This window comes from Orcinus orca, chromosome 1 (genome assembly GCF_937001465.1).
Source record: "Orcinus orca chromosome 1, mOrcOrc1.1, whole genome shotgun sequence".
Classification (NCBI taxonomy): Eukaryota; Metazoa; Chordata; class Mammalia; order Artiodactyla; family Delphinidae; genus Orcinus; species Orcinus orca.
The window spans coordinates 176,857,958-176,872,740 of NC_064559.1; the positions used below are offsets into that span (position 1 = coordinate 176,857,958).

Here is a 14,783-nt window from a genome sequence, read left to right on the forward strand (position 1 = left end):
AACACAGCCAAAAATAAATAAGTAAATCATTTTTAAAATAAATAAATAAAAATAAAAGAAAGCCCACACACAGCAAAGACCGAATGCAGCCAAAAATAAATTAATTAATTTATTAAAAAAAAGAAACTGTTTTAAGTATAGCTAGTAATTTGTGCTCGCTTTAAGGGGATGTCTGTGGGGGTGAGGAAGGGAGAAGGGATGAGGTTGGAAAGACAAGTTGGGAACAGTAGACTCAGTTGGGAACAGTTTACACTTTATCCTAAGTGCAATATGAAACCATCATGGGGTTTCAAGTGGGCAGTGATGATTGGATTTGCATTTTAGAAAAATATATCTATAGTGTGATACATTGAAGGGGAAAGAGTAGAGGCAGGGGGGATTTGGAAGGAGGAAACAGGAAGTCAAAATAAAGTAACTGATTCCAGGTCTGTGCATAGGGGTGTGAAATGCCTGGCCCTGATACTGGGATCTCATTGTGCAGGTGGGGGGATGGGGGGACGGTTAAGAGAACAAATTCTGGACTTAGGCCTATGGTCAAAACCTGTCTCTGCCTCTTTCTAGCCATAAGACCTTGACTTCTTCTGAAACTCACTTTATAAAAAACAAGAACAGTAATTCCTGCAGTGAAGGACAAGCTGTGATGGTGTATGACTAGGGTTTCGCCCAGAGGCCACAACTTTGTCAAAGTGAGTTTTCTCCCTGCTTCCAATCTAGGGCTTCTTCCTGGTGCCTGGGGGTTCCCCTGGCAGAGAAAGAAGCCAAGTCTCACCAACAGTGGCTCCTGAACATGCTTTATAAACTCACCTAGGACAGACAGATTGAAGTGAGCCCCAGGCAGGGTTGGGGGCATTTCTGGGTACCAGAGCAAAGGGGACTTCCAGGAGACATGGATGGCAATCCAGGATAGCTTAGAGCCAATTGGGGAGTGAATCTTTGGGAACTAGTTACAGATGGGTTCTTCTCTCCTCTGAGAGATAAGAATAGGACATATAGGGGCCAGAACCTGTGACAACCCTGGGAGGGGGTCCCCAAATTCAGGAAGGTATTCCAAAGCCCAAGAGAGGAAGAGAAGGAGCTTCTGTTGGTCACCTGGAACCACTAGCAATCCATGTCCATGACAAATTAACCAGTTTGAAGTTTTTCAGCTTTCTAAAACAGTGTGAATTGAGGGCCCTCCTGTAGTTAAGAATTCTCAGGGGAGGTTGCCCCCTTTCCACTTAGTACTAAAGTTAATTGCAGGCAACTTCTTTGTAGTCCCCTGGTTTGAGGGAAAGAGGTTAGGAAAAGGAGGGGAAGGTTTATTTCTAGTTTGCCCTAAGTGTGGGCATAGTCCTTTGGGGTGCTGGCCTTACGGAGAATGTTCCAAGTAGACCCCCACCATAAGCTCATGGAGCCCTTACAAACCAATTCCCAGGTCCCCCAGGTAAGGAAAATGCCTTCAAGGTGAACACCAACTACTGAGCTTTGCTTACTTTTGTAGTTTCCTGCATTCATTCATCCATCCATCCATTCACTCATTCATGCCTGAACATTTCTCATGTGTCTGCCAGCTCACGGACACATTAATCTTTAAAACTATATGTTTTAAAAAAAAAAAAAAAAAAAAAAAAAAACTATATGTTTTGTCTAGTATTTTTAGTTGTTTTCAGCAAGAAGCTTAGCCTGAGTCTCTAGGCCACCATGTTGCCAGAAAACCCAACGGGCAGTTTCAGTCCTTATGTGACTTGACTTTTCTGCTGCATTTGGCCCCTTTGACCACTCCCTCCCTTTGTTCTGTTTTGTTTTTTCCACCACTCTGGTCCCTCCCTTTTGGTCTCCTTCACAGGCTTGTCTCTCCTCCTCTCCCTGTTCCTTAAACGCTGGGTCTCCAGGCCTTAGCCTCTGCTTCTCCTCTTGTTCCTGCGTATCTCACCACTCCCTTGCCTTTGATCTGTGACTCCCACATCTCTCTGGTCCAGACTGTCCTGAGTTCCTGACCCTCAGACCCAGCTGCTGCCAGCCTCCTCGCCCTCTGAAGGTGTCACGGGCACCTCAAGTTGAACACATACAAAACCCAACTTATGACTTCCCCCACACCTTACCCCCATCACAGGCTAAAAATACTCCATCCCCTATATTTCTTACCAGTCACCCAGGCCGGACTCCTGGAAACTCTCCCTCCCATCAGGTCCTCACAACCAGTTCATCACCGAGTCCTGTGGATCGTGCCTCACATCTCTCTGTCCTTCGGCACTGCTTCTGCCCTAGGTCAAGGTACCAGCATTTGTTGCCCGAACAGCCCTGACTGCTCCAGGTCTAACTGGTGCCCCCCTGCCTTGCCCCTTCCAGTCCAAACTAGATACAGCAGCCAGTAATTCATCTGAAGCAAGTCTCTAGGCAGTCACACCTAAAATCCTTCAGTGGCTCTACCCGAGACAAAGTCCAGGCGCCCTGGTGTAGCACTCAGGGGCCTTTATGATCTGACTTTTGTCTTGATGAGGGTCCTCCCCCAATCCTACATGAAATTGCTGGCTCTGCCCTGCCTTTGTTCATGCTGCTGCCTCTGCTGAAGGCTGTGTGTCAGACAAGGACCAGTCAGGAGAAACCACACAGTAAGCACACAGGGACAGTTTAATATAAAAATCTTAAACTGTACTAGGGGATTGAAGGAAGGAGGGATTGGCTAGTAAGAAGCGAAGAGAACTCTAAGGAACACAGGAGTAGCAGAGTCCTAGGGCTGAGATAGAGCCCAAGGGAGAGGCCCTCACCTCCCACTCCTGCCCAAGGCTGAGCCCCAGACCCTGCTGGAGAGGGCATGGCCAGTGAGAAGGGGGAGTTCAGCGCTAAGAAGCAATGAAGGCGATAAAGGATAACCAGGACAGGCCCAATGCCCCTTATCCACCTTGTGCAAATATTTCATTTTTCAAGGCCCAGTTCAAGGACCACCTCCTTCACAAGGACTTTCCTGGCTCTTCTGCCCCTTCCATCTGGGTAGAAATGACTCCTTTCCCTTTATGAGTATAGAATCCTCCCCGACCCTGACATACATAACTGTACCCTAGCCATCCTTCTACTGGGAGACTTAGGGTGGTTGATTGCATTTTCTGTTTACTTGTTTACCCCCACCTAGGGTTGCCAGAAAAAATCCAGGACACCCAGTTCAATTTGAATAGCAGATTAACATTTTTTGTATAAGTATATCCCAATTATTGCATGAGACATACTTACTAAAAAAAATAAGTATTGCTTATCTGAAACTCCAGCTTAACTGGATGTCCTGTTTTTATTTGCCAAACGGGCAGCCCTTCCCCCACCTCCACCTCCACCTGTGGTCTCCTTGATGGTAGAACATTTTTCTAGCTGACCTCAGAATCCCTATAACTGGCCCAAGGCACTACTGTTAGTGCTCAATTAATGTTAAAAGGTCACAGGGCTGAGAATGACTGGAGGGAGTTGAGGCTGGAGACAGAGACCAGTTAGGAGGATGAGCAATAAACCATTCCACAAATTAGGAAGACTTCAACAGAATAGCATTGGGAAGAGAGAAAGTGGGATGGGCTTGCAGGATCTAAGGATCTGAGAACTAATGGAAAAGGGAAGTGACAAAGCTCAGGGAGTCTAGGCTGTTGTCCAAGTTTCTGACTCGTGTCCCTGGATGGAGGCTGGTGCCATTCACTTGGGAGGGAACCCTGGAGGAGGCTCGGAGGCTGGAGAGCAGGGAAGCTCATCGATGTGGGGCTTAGAGCAGGTAGAGAAGGGTGGAGACAGCATCTGAAGGAATGAATGGAAGACATCTAGGGCAGGTAAGTTCAGTTTGAGGTTTCTGAGGCTATGCACACAGAAGTATTGGAAATACAGACAGAGCTTAGGACAAAGGTTAAGCTGGAGGTACAGTGAGCGCATCATTAGACTGGAGGCGGTAACTGAAACCACGGGAGTTGGTGACATTGCTCAGGGAAAGTAAGATGGGGAAGGAAGGTCTGTATCGGAGCCCTGACGAACACTTAAGAGGCAGAGAAAGGAAAAGGAACCCAAAAGGAGTTTGAGAATGAGCAGGGGTAGGAGAAAATCCAGGAGAGTATGGAATAGAGAGTCAAGAGAAGACAGGTGTTCCAAGAGGGTTGACAAAGTTGGGCGCCCCTGAGAGTCCAAAGGACTAAAGGCTGAGAAGTGGCCTTTGGGTTTAGTAATGATGAGGCCACTGGGGACCGCAGCAAGAGCTCTTTTAGTGAAGGAGAGGTGGAAGTCGATTAGATATTTATATATTTGTAATCACAGTGTCGTTTTTTTATGCTGTGATATATTCAAGTGAGTTTAAATGCAGAGGGAAAGAAGACATTCAGTAGAAAAAGGATGAAGAATAGGGAGGTTTGTAAATAATGGAGACAGAGAGCCCTGATATGGGAACCTGAGCACAGACAGAGGAACTAATCTAGCTGCAGGAGGACATTAATAATAGTACCTAGAACAGGGCAGGAAAGCCCAAGGGCCATGGACTCCTACGGAATCTCTGAATGAGCTTCGGAAAGTCTGTGGGCTCCCTCAAATTGTCCACCAGATTTACACATTGGTGTTTTTTTCAGCAGTGAGGTGGGAGGTGGGAGGTGGGGAGGATCCTTGGCTTTCATCAGTTTCCGTAAGGACTGTACAACTCCACAACAGGTTAGGCACCACCCCTGTGAACAAGAAAAGTGATCTCACATGGCACAAATTCTCTTAGATCTTTTCTCTGATCTCTCAGCTTTCTACCCTACCTTTCCTTTTCAAGATGAGGCCTCGGTTAGGCAGCCAGTCCACATGAACTCTCCGGGCTCTCTAGCTGGGGGAAATGCAGCAGTCCCTGGACAAGAGAGGAGGAACGCCATTGGCTGGGGCAGGAGGAGCGCATGGATCCCCGAACCTTGATTCCTGGATGAAACTAATCTAGAGGGATGTTTGGGTGACCCCTGAAGCTGGAAAAACTGTAATTTCCAAGTCATCTGTAGTTTTCTGTCTTGCAAGAGGTGGTGACTTGATACCCCTTTGGAGGAGACCATACCTTAGTTCTGGGAAGATCATTCAAGTGGGCAACGTCATTTTGCAAATATGAAACAGACTACAGTCAAAATGGAGAGTCTAGGGAACACCCTGGCGGGCCGGTGGTTAGGACTCCACACTTCCTCTGCAGGGGGCATGGGTTCTATCCCAGGTTGGGGAACTAAGATCCTGGAAGCCTTGTGGTGCAGCCAAAAAAAGAGATTCTAGAGCTACCTGTGGCTCCCGAGGAGCAGAAGTGCTCTACCTGGTGAGGTCATGTGCCTGGTGACCTCTGCTAAGTTGTAGGCAGAGAAGAGGAGCTCTGCAACTTGTTTGAGGAAAACAGCTTCACTTATTTTTAAGAGGGATTTGGTTCATTGTGGGCTGCAGATTGAGACTAGTTCTTGCGGGAATGTGTTCCTTTTGGAGAAGCTGCTGTTTCATCCACAATTTTGTAAGCTGTCGGGCACAATCTCTCTGGGCCCCAGAATGCAGCCTTGAGTTGGGGGGACCCTACTCCCCAAGGACTGACAATCTGGGGAGTGTTGAGAGCTAGCGTCTTTGGCTGCAGTTCTGACCTGGCTCGCTCTCTGAGCCTTGTCAGACGTGGCTTCAACCCATCTCCTGTAAGTGGCTCTGAGAGCACAGATGTCCACCAAGGGGTAGGGCCTGGAGGGTCTGAGAACTCTGCCAGGCTTTCGAGTCTTTCCAGCAGGGGCTCCCTGGTCGCAATGACCCTGGAATTGACAGAAGGCCCCCTTCACCCCCAGCCAAGACCAGGGCCCAGGCCTTCATGAGGTGCCTCCAAACTGTATGGCACTGCTGCCATTTTCTTTGGCTCGAGGTGGGGGTTGGCGACTGAAGATCCTGAATCAGTTTGGAGGCAGAGAGAAGGGCCAAGGGGGTGTTTGAGGGCAGCACGAGAGCACCAAAGTTTTGGGGGCACCTAGAACTGGGGCAGCGAACACAGAAGAATGGAAGCACAGACTTGTTTCTCCTCCTTGACCCGGAATGCATACAGCCCTCAGAGAGCCCGTGCCAGCTCCTCACTGTAGCCTGGGAGAAGGGGGCCCCTGTGCCAAAGCGGGCAGGCACTTAGGCAGCTCGAAGGAATTTTGGTTAATGCGGTCAAATGCCTGAGGGATCCCAGCCTCAACTGCCTCACTCTCATGGTGCCTCGTGCACCCCTGGCTGCAGCTACTGCCTCTGTCCTCACAGCTGCCAAAATCAATCTCCAGCCGAGACCTGCCTCCTCAGCTCCAGACCAGTACAGCCCATTGCCTCCTGACGACCCCTCTGGATGTCCCATGGTTCCTCAGACCCAGCATGCGTCCAAACACATATCCTGATCTTATTTGCAAAGAAAAAAATCATGTAGGACAAATTCATTGGGCCCAGGAAACAAGTTTTCACAGGACACACACAGAAGCTCAGAGGGATTGCACTGACTTCTGAGATATGACTCGGGGACAGTGTGGAAGGCCAGGGTCAGCATTAATCTCTTCTTCCTTCCAGATGAGAGTGTGTACCTGTTAGCTGCTTGTCCTTTTCATACTGTTTGCCAAACTGAATTTAAATATTATTTATGTAAATTATTTATTGTCTGTCTCTCATGGTTTAAGCTTAAGAGCTGAGATCATGGGTTCACTTCTGTATCCCTGCTGTCTACCCAGCATCTGACATAAAATAATAAATATCTGTTGAATGAATAAGTGAATATCCTTGTTCATTACCCAAGATGCAGGTCTCTCTAGGCACCCTCAGTCTTTTCCTGCTTTCTTATCCCCGTGATGCTCTGTGCTTCATCCCCCCAAACCAGCCTCCCACTGCACCCTCTTCCCCACCCTCAGCCTCTTCATCACTTGACTTGGGCTGTTTCACGGAATGTGGGTAGTGAGCTCCCCGTGCTGGGCCATCTGCAAGCACAGGCAGTCTATGCACCTGTCAGGGTGCCCTGGACTCTGATCAGTGACAGTGGGGTGGGGCAATATATGGTTCTCTGCATCTTCACCATGAAACAAGGCTCGCAGCATGCCAGAGTTCTCAAGGGTATGGCTTTCTCCACCAGTAACCCCAGGCTTCAACCGCTGGGGACTGTGCAGGGGTTGTGAGCTGGCTGGCCTGTTGGGACTGGGGAATACACCTTTGTCACTCACTCTGCCTGTGTTCCATGCCCCTCGTTTCCCAGAGCTGCTGGGTGGGCACAAGCAGTCCCGGGCCAGGCCTATGACTGCTGAGTGCGCCTGAAGTTGTGAGTGGGATGGTCAGGGAGTGACCTCCATCCGGCCCCCACAGCCCAGCAAAGGATCTGACAAACCACAGAAGTAAATAAATAACTTAGAAGTAATAAATAGGGGTCCAGCTCCCACGAGTGAGTCCAAGGCCCACTCCAGCACAGGCACTTCAGCAACACAACTGCAATGTGTCTCCAGATCTGTCCCCCCAGGCCTGGGCTGAGGCTGCGACCTGACACATCTGGGTTCTCCAGAGGAGGAGTCCTGGGTCCATGGCCTGGTCACTGCCAGCGTCTGTGCGCAGTGGGTCCTCGGGTCTCCACAGCTGAGGTTTCTGGGGTCTGCGGGGCTGAGGCCGGCAGGGTGAGAGCCCTGGGGCCGCTGGTCAGTCGTGCCTCTATCTCCGCAGGGCTGATGTCCGTCACTCACCCGGCTGAAGCCTCCGTCTCCGGCCAAGGCCCCTGGCCGGTCCCAGGCAGTTAGACCCACAGGTAAGGGTGCGTCTGCACACCCTCGGAGTGAGCCCTCAGCCCAGACAGCCGCAGGCAGTGGCCGAGAGGCGGTCCACGGTCCTCCAGGTGCTGTTGACGTCCATGAAGGAGACGGCCTCGTAGCGCGTGGGTCGGCAGCAGGGCTGGCTGACGGGCCGCGGGCCGGGGGGCGGCCGCAGGGCCCCGGCGCCCAGCAGGCTGGCCAGACTGAGGTCATGCGGGGAGCGCGCGCGGCGGCAGGAGCCGCTGCAGAAGCGGAAACGCACCAGCTCGTCGGAGTGGTGGCCCAAGCCGAGCGCGCGCACCGGCACCAGCTGAGAGCGCAGGCGGCAGCCCCGCGCCCCCGCGGCCCGCGCGCGGCTCCCCCGGCTCCCGCGACCGCCCCGGCCCCCAGCCCGCGCAGCGCGGGGCCCTCGGGGGGCAGCGGGCGAGGGCGCGGGCGGCGGGGGCGGCAGCCGCCGGGCTCTTCCGCCGCACAGACCGGCCGCGCGGCCCCCTGGAACGAGACGCAGTCACGCGCGGGTCCCCGGCCAGCCCGCCCCGCCCCGCGCCCTCGCCCTCTCACCTACCAGGCAGGGGACCCGCGGGGGGCGCCGGGGCCGGCGCGGGGCCTTCTCGGGGGACCGGGCTGCTGGGCGCGGGACCCAGGGAGGCCTCGCCCTCGGCGATGCTGCTCAGCAGGGCCAGAGCGGCCAGGGTAGGCCACAGGGCAGGCTGCTCGGAGAGACGAGGTGGAGCCTCAGGGGGTAGGAGGAAACCCTGGTGGGCGCAGGGAGGGGCTGGGGCCGGATGGAAGGGCTCGGGTTGGAGGATAATGGATCAGCTGCCCCGGGGAGCCCGGGTAAGGAATCACCACCGGAGGGCATTGACCTTCCTCCTTCCTCCTGGCCCCTCCCTGACCATTCCCCCACCTACTTCTGACGCCTGCCCAGGGAGCCCCGCTCTCCCTCCCTAGTCAAGCCACCCTTCTTCGATACCAAGTGGGAGTTACTGGGAGAACCACTCACCTGCCGCCTAGGCCGGGGCCAGAGGGGCAGCACAGAAGGGCTTCCACGTCCAGGCTCCATCTCTGTCAACACCAGGAACTCCCATCAGCCGTAGTTGACCTGTTCCCCCACCCTCCTCTTGAGGCAGCTTGGAACATTGAGAGATGAGCTATCCTTTGAGCAGGTCATCTCTCCACTTCAGCTTCTCCAGATGAGGGACAAGGGGCTTGGGCAGCTGGGCTCAACCCAGCAGAAGTGGCTGCATGGAGAACCTATTTCGTGGTGCTTTGCACCTGTTCCCTCTTTCAGACCTCACAACTCCATGAGGTAAATGGTGTTATCCCCATTCTCCAGATGAGCAAACAAGGCTCGGAGAAGCTCAGCAATTATCTAAGGTCGCAAGGGTAGACCCACGCAGCCGTGCGGGGAAGGGGACCTTCCTTGATCTCACAGAGAGCCTTCTCTCCATGCCACAGAGGAGGAAGTTGTGGCCTGGGGAAAAATTAGGGTGCTTGCTGGTTGACCTGAGTTATCTGATGATAGTGAGGCCCAGGCTTCAGCCTGTGCTGCCCACCCAGCAGATGGTGGAGGGTGATGAGCCCTCTAGGAACATGAGGCCTGGGCCATGGCTCCCTGTGGCCACCAGGGGGTAGCATTTGCCAAGCCTGTGGACTCAAACGGGGGGTGGGCTTTTCCCCTACCTTCAGCTAGACTCAGGCCCCAGCAACTCCCTGGAGTTGCTTCTACACGAGACTGGCCTCTGAGAGCTTAGCCACCCTGAGAGCTGGTCCAGGTCTGTACCCCTTCCAGTTTCCCCTGGATCTGGCAGCCTGGCCCTGCTCCTAGAAGTTTCCCCCACGAACCATCCTTCCTGAGCCCAGCTGGGCTTTCGGAGTCCCACCAGGTTTTGTGAGCCCACATTGCCTGGCACTCCCAAACGCCTCTCTGGAGCCTCATGAGCCCTCACTAGCTGGCCTGCTCTTTGGTCCCAGCAGTCACCTCCACCCTGACCCCCGAGCACACAGAATGTTTGCATACCTGTGGGCCAGTCCTCCCTGGTGAGGTCCTCCAGGGTCAGGTGTGCTCGGCTAACGGAATATGGGCCTGAGGACCAGGCTAGTGACTGTTCTCACTGATGGAGGGAAAGCCCGGCAAGGCAGGGTTAAAGGCCCCCTGCACTAGGGGGAGCCCAGGAGCAGGTCTCTTGGGACGTAGGCAGCTCAGGCCCTACGTATCCCTCCCGGCAATCTGGGGCCACTTGGTCCTCCAGCCCTTGCCTTTCCTCCCCATCTACCAGGCCCCCCCCCCCCGATACTCACCCCGGGGGTTCTGTGTTGTGTTCTCCTAGGCACCTTTCCTGGGACCAGTGCTGGGCTTTCCCCTGCAGCTCGAAAGGCTCATGCCCAGGGCTGTGCACCTGGCAGTGCCCCTTTTAGCCAAAAGCTTGGCAGCCGGTCTGAGCCCTGTAGCAGCAGCGGAAGCCTCACATTACAGCGGGCCAGCAGGGCTAGCACAGTCCAACAAGCAACAGGAGGGACTGCGGGGGGCTGGGAGGGGCGGAGAGCTGCGCAGCAGGCCCAGGAGAGGGAGGATGTAAGAAAGGAGTGGAGGGGGACGACCCTGGCCGCTCCCTCTAGCCCCTGGGCTGGGACGAGAGGTGGGCAAACAGGTCGGCTTACCGCAAGTGCAGGGCTCTGGGTCTGGGACACAGCGAGGGCTGGGACCCGAGGGACCTGCTGCTGGTGGAGCCCGTGGACCGTGTCTGGGGGCTGGGCCCAACTCCATCCCTCAGCAGCCTCATGCCCGCCGCCGTCCGGTGTCAAATTCCAGCCCCGGCGTCACCGGATCCTGGGGTGGGGCCCGAGCACCCCCCGCCCCGCCCCACCTTTCAGGGCTCACCTGGCCATTCCACCCTCTGGAATCTGGTCCCCCTGGCTCCACTAGGTCCCCCGAGGTGGGGTGGGGTGGAGATGCTGGGAAGGGCCCCCAGGACAGAGTGGAGAACCCAGGCGGCGCAGCGGCATGGACACTGAGTGTTCGGAGTTTGTAGACACTGGGAGTAGGGAGTTGGGAGGCCGGGCAGAGGGCGGGAGAGGGAGGGGACAGGCCGGTCCCTGCCTTGGCCCACCGGCCTTCGGGTTCCCGCCGTCCTGGCTGGCCGCTCTGCAGTAGATGCTCTCTCTGATCCACCGCTAGTTTCGTCTCCCAACAGACCCACTGCATTCTTTGAGTCCGAGAGGCACTGACTGCGCTGGGGCTTTCACGGTCTGACCCGGCTCCTGTGGCGCCGCCGCTCCCCTCCGCTGCCGCTTCTCTCCGCTGCCGCCTGGGGCTTGGAGTACAGACACACCTGCAAACACCGCTGCTCAGCCTGGCACAGCGGCGCTGGTAGGAGTGGGTGCCAGGGGCTGAAGAAGGGGAGGGTCCCGGCGGAGGAACTTTTGCACTGAGGCTTGAGGTGGGAGCTGGAGGCTAGTATTTCAGATGCCTAATTATGGCAGTTCGGCTGGTGGGTGGGATGGAGGTTGGATGGGTAACATGGATAGAGGTAAGGAAAGGCCAGATCCTGTGTGTCCTAACAGGGAGTCTGGACTTCATCCCAGTGGTACTGGGGACCACTGAAGGGTTTCAGGCACGAGAATGGTGTGATCCAACGTGCATGTCAGCGGCTGGCTCTGGCTGTGGTGGGGAGGGTGGTTTGGAGGTAGTCAGGAGGCTGCTGGGGGAGAGAGGATTCTGAAGCTGAATTGTGGGGAGAGTGCGGGGCCTTGTGCGCTCTTTCAGGAACACATCTTTTTGAAAACTCAGTTGGTGCCTGATTGGATGGGGTGAGGAAGTAGGATGGCATGCCTTTGGACTGGGTGACCGGGAGGAGGGGACGCATTCTGGCAGCTGGGGCTCCTGAAGGAGGGGTAGGTTGGGGGCAGGAGCTCATCAGTTCAGTGTTGGACGTGCCGGGCTGGAGGGCCCTGTGGATTATCCCAGTGGAGATGTTCAGGAAGTGACTGAGTTCGTAGCCTGGAGCAAAGCGAAGAGAACTGGGCTGGAGATGGTAATTTGGGAATCGTTGACCAACTGACATCTGGAAGCCGTGGGTGAAGCTGACAGTGCTCAGGGAACGTGTGTGGACCAGCTGCACCCTGGCTGTGCATCTGAACCACCTGTGGGCCTTTTAAAACTACCTGAGTCTGGGCCTCACCCCAGACCTGAATCAGAATGGGCATGTGCAGTTTTCCACATCTGCACAGGTGACTCTGGTGTATGGCCAGGTGGAGAACCGCAGCTTTTGGGAGGGCAGTTAATGTGCAGTCGTGGGGACTAGAAGCCAGACTTTCCCAGGCTCGGCAGGACCCCTGTGGGACAGGAGGCCAGGCGGTGAGCAGCTCTGTGTTCTGCTGCCTCCCCAAGCTGGCTGCCCCGGGGGGGGGGGGGGGGTTCTGCCCCAGGGCTTTATCAGCCAGGGCTGCTGCTTGCTGGCATGCAGCCTATGCCCTGCACAACTCCAGGGGGCGCCATTCAGATAGGACACAGGAAGCACTGGAGTTTGCATCACAGTGGCCTAGTTTACAGCAGAATCGAAGGGAGTTTCTGGGTCTCCCTGTCCCTCCGTCAGGGCCTCACTTTCCCCTCTACCGAGGAGGCTTCTGTCTGAGCACAAAGCGCAGCAGTAAAGGGGCACGTGGGGAGTCAGAAGGGAATGGCACTTGGATTGGGATGTCAGGTAAGAGGTGACGGGGCCAGGCAGCCCCACCTGTTGCCACGTGGCAGCTCTGGCAGGAATCTCGCTCCCAGGCCTATGGCCTCAGGGGCAGGAGTGCGTTGGCCTTTCTCAGGCCTGCCTGGGAATGCTGGGGAAGGGAGAGAGCAGATCCCAGGGCTCTAGGGGGTAAGGTTGGGATGTCCTTTCTAATGTTTGCCAGAGGGGCTTCCCTGGTGGCGCAGTGGTTAAGACCAATGCAGGGAACATGGGTTCAAGCCCTGGTCCGGGAAGATCCCACATGCAGCAGAGCAGCTAAGCCCGCGAGCCACAACTACTGAGCCCACACGCCTAGAGCCCGTGCTCTGCAACAAGAGAAGCCACCACAGTGAGAAGTCCGCACACCGCAATGAAGAGTAGCCCCATTTGCCGCAACTAGAGAAAAGCCCACACGCAGCAACAAAGACCCAACTCAGACAAAAATAAATAAAAATAAAATAATAATAATAAAATAGGGCATCCCTGGTGGCGCAGTGGTTGAGAGTCTGCCTGCTGATGCAGGGGACACAGGTTCGTGGCCTGGTCCGGGAGGATCCCACATGCCGCGGAGCGGCTGGGCCCGTGAGCCATGGCCGCTGAGCCTGCGCGTCCAGAGCCTGTGCTCTGCAATGGGAGAGGCCACAACAGTGAGAGGCCCATGTACCGCAAAAATAAATAAATAAAATAAAAAAAATAATAAAATAAATTAAAAAAATAATAATAAAATAATGTTTGCCAGAGGGGGCCTAGAGATGGGCTGTGCCTTCCTGTTCTGTGCAGAAAGAGGGGTCCTGAGGGGAGACCGGGTGCCTGTGTGCTAAGGGGGAGGGCGTGTCTTTCCAGGGCTCAGTGGAGCTGCCAGGAGTGGTTTAGGTCTGTGTGCTGGGGGCCCGGCCGTGCAACTTTCCTGTGCTTGCAGGAACCTCTGTCCCTGTAGTGCTGGGGCTGTGGTGACCCAGTGGCACTGTGCACGGGGTGGTGCTTCAATCCCCTGAACTCTGGCTCCTGTAGGAGGCAGCAGGGTAGATTCTGGGGCATGTCCTGATGCCCCTAGACTGCCTCTCTTAAGGCAAAGAGGGTGCAGGACGGCTATAGGACAGGAGAGGCTCCAGAAGGCCCCTAGGTGGCTACCCAGGTCCTGTAGCTAACATGAGAAGTGAAAGGGACCCAGGAGGGCTGGAGAGATGGCCCTTGGGTTTAGCATACTTGCTGAGGCCCCAGGTTCCTGTTTCTTCCAGGAAAGTCAGAGAAAGCAAGAGGAGGCCGGGTTCAGGGCAGAGCTTTATTGCTTCCATGATGGCTGCTCAGGATGCCTGCCACAGCCTGGGTGAGGTCCTTGAGCCTCGCTTCCCTCTGGTCCAGGCTAAAGGCAGAACCCAAGGACCTGGCAGTCTCACTGCTGAAACCCAGAGCAGCTGCCACGTTGTCACCCCAGGCCCGGGGCATTGTCCTCTGGGTCGGCTGCAGCGGGGGGGGGAGGGGCATTCCCATCAGGTTGGGCCAGGCCTCCCCGCCCGAGCTCTGAAGTTCTCTCCACTCAAGCCCAGGGGCGTCTTGTTGGCTTAAAGGATGGCTCCAGCGTTTCTCTGTGGGACAGCTGGGGGCTGCTGAGTGGGACTATCTCATCTGCTCCCCAAGAAAGGCCAAACAGTGTCATGAGCCGGAAGGGGCTGGCCTGAGATCCTGCCCATCTCCCTGTAGCCCCAGAGCAGGGCACAGGCTAGTCCTGGCACTTCCACTCTACAGGGAGCCCATTGGTACCACTGCCTGAGGGGCCCTTTAGTGGGTCTTCTGCACGGTCAGTAGACCAAACTTGACATCTCCAACCTTATTGAAAAATAAATTATCCCTACCCTCCCCCCACCCCAACTTCACAAAATGATAATACACTGAACACTGATTGGAGAAATGATTCTGGCAGCAGCCTTGCTGCCTAATGTCCGCCTCCTGCATGCTGGGCCCGCTGGGCATGGCCAGTGGCCTCCTGGCCCTCTGGCTTCAAGGACCCAGGCTGAGAGTGAGGCCTAGTGCTGGTCTCTGAGGCTGGGCTCTGAGCAGACACAACTCTGGCTGCCCCACCAAGGCCTCACCACCCCTGGGGCCACTTGGCACTGTCCTTCTCTGGGTCTGAAGGCTCCCACACCTCTCAGGCAGAGCCAGACCGAGGCCAATGAAGTGGGCAGGTGGCGGTGGCTGGACTTCTGTGGCCGCGTGCTGGGTCCACCTCAGATGCCACTGGTTAGGTCAGTTATGACATGCGCTTTCACCAGCTTCCGCAGAAACTCTTTCTCTCGCTGAATGTTGTGCGTCCAGGACTGAAAGGAAAGATGGAGCAGTGGTC

General features: G+C 55.3%; 2 protein-coding genes across 4 annotated transcripts in view; both read right to left on the reverse strand.

Annotated features, from left to right (window-relative positions):
* Positions 1-3,235: 3,235 nt before the first annotated feature.
* Positions 3,236-10,507, reverse strand: ARTN (artemin). The gene is made up of 3 exons (XM_033421753.2): positions 10,386-10,507; positions 8,290-8,537; positions 3,236-8,216 (listed from the first exon to the last, which is right to left on the reverse strand). Exons 1-3 carry the CDS (start codon positions 10,505-10,507, stop codon positions 7,756-7,758), a joined length of 831 nt encoding a protein of 276 aa, XP_033277644.2. The 3' UTR covers positions 3,236-7,755.
* A 3,201-nt stretch (positions 10,508-13,708) lies between these two features.
* ST3GAL3 (ST3 beta-galactoside alpha-2,3-sialyltransferase 3) overlaps positions 13,709-14,783 on the reverse strand; it is a 236,808-nt gene continuing 235,733 nt past the window's right edge. For all 3 annotated transcript variants that reach the window (XM_049694077.1, XM_004266322.4, XM_033421903.2), the window contains one exon: positions 13,709-14,757. In XM_049694077.1, the coding sequence (XP_049550034.1) occupies positions 14,668-14,757 (90 nt within the window). In that variant the 3' untranslated portion in view covers positions 13,709-14,667. The remainder of the gene's footprint in view (positions 14,758-14,783) is intronic.

Bases quoted from the DNA above. Each gene is read 5' to 3' on its own strand.
- ARTN (XM_033421753.2), bottom strand. From the start codon at position 10,507: ATGAGGCTGCTGAGGGATGGAGTTGGGCCCAGCCCCCAGACACGGTCC. The intron at 8,538-10,385 runs GTAAGCCGACCT...GGGCAGCTGATC, and splicing joins CCCAGAGCCCTGCACTTGCG to CATTATCCTCCAACCCGAGC. The intron at 8,217-8,289 runs GTAGGTGAGAGG...GTCTCGTTCCAG, and splicing joins CCCCGCGGGTCCCCTGCCTG to GGGGCCGCGCGGCCGGTCTG.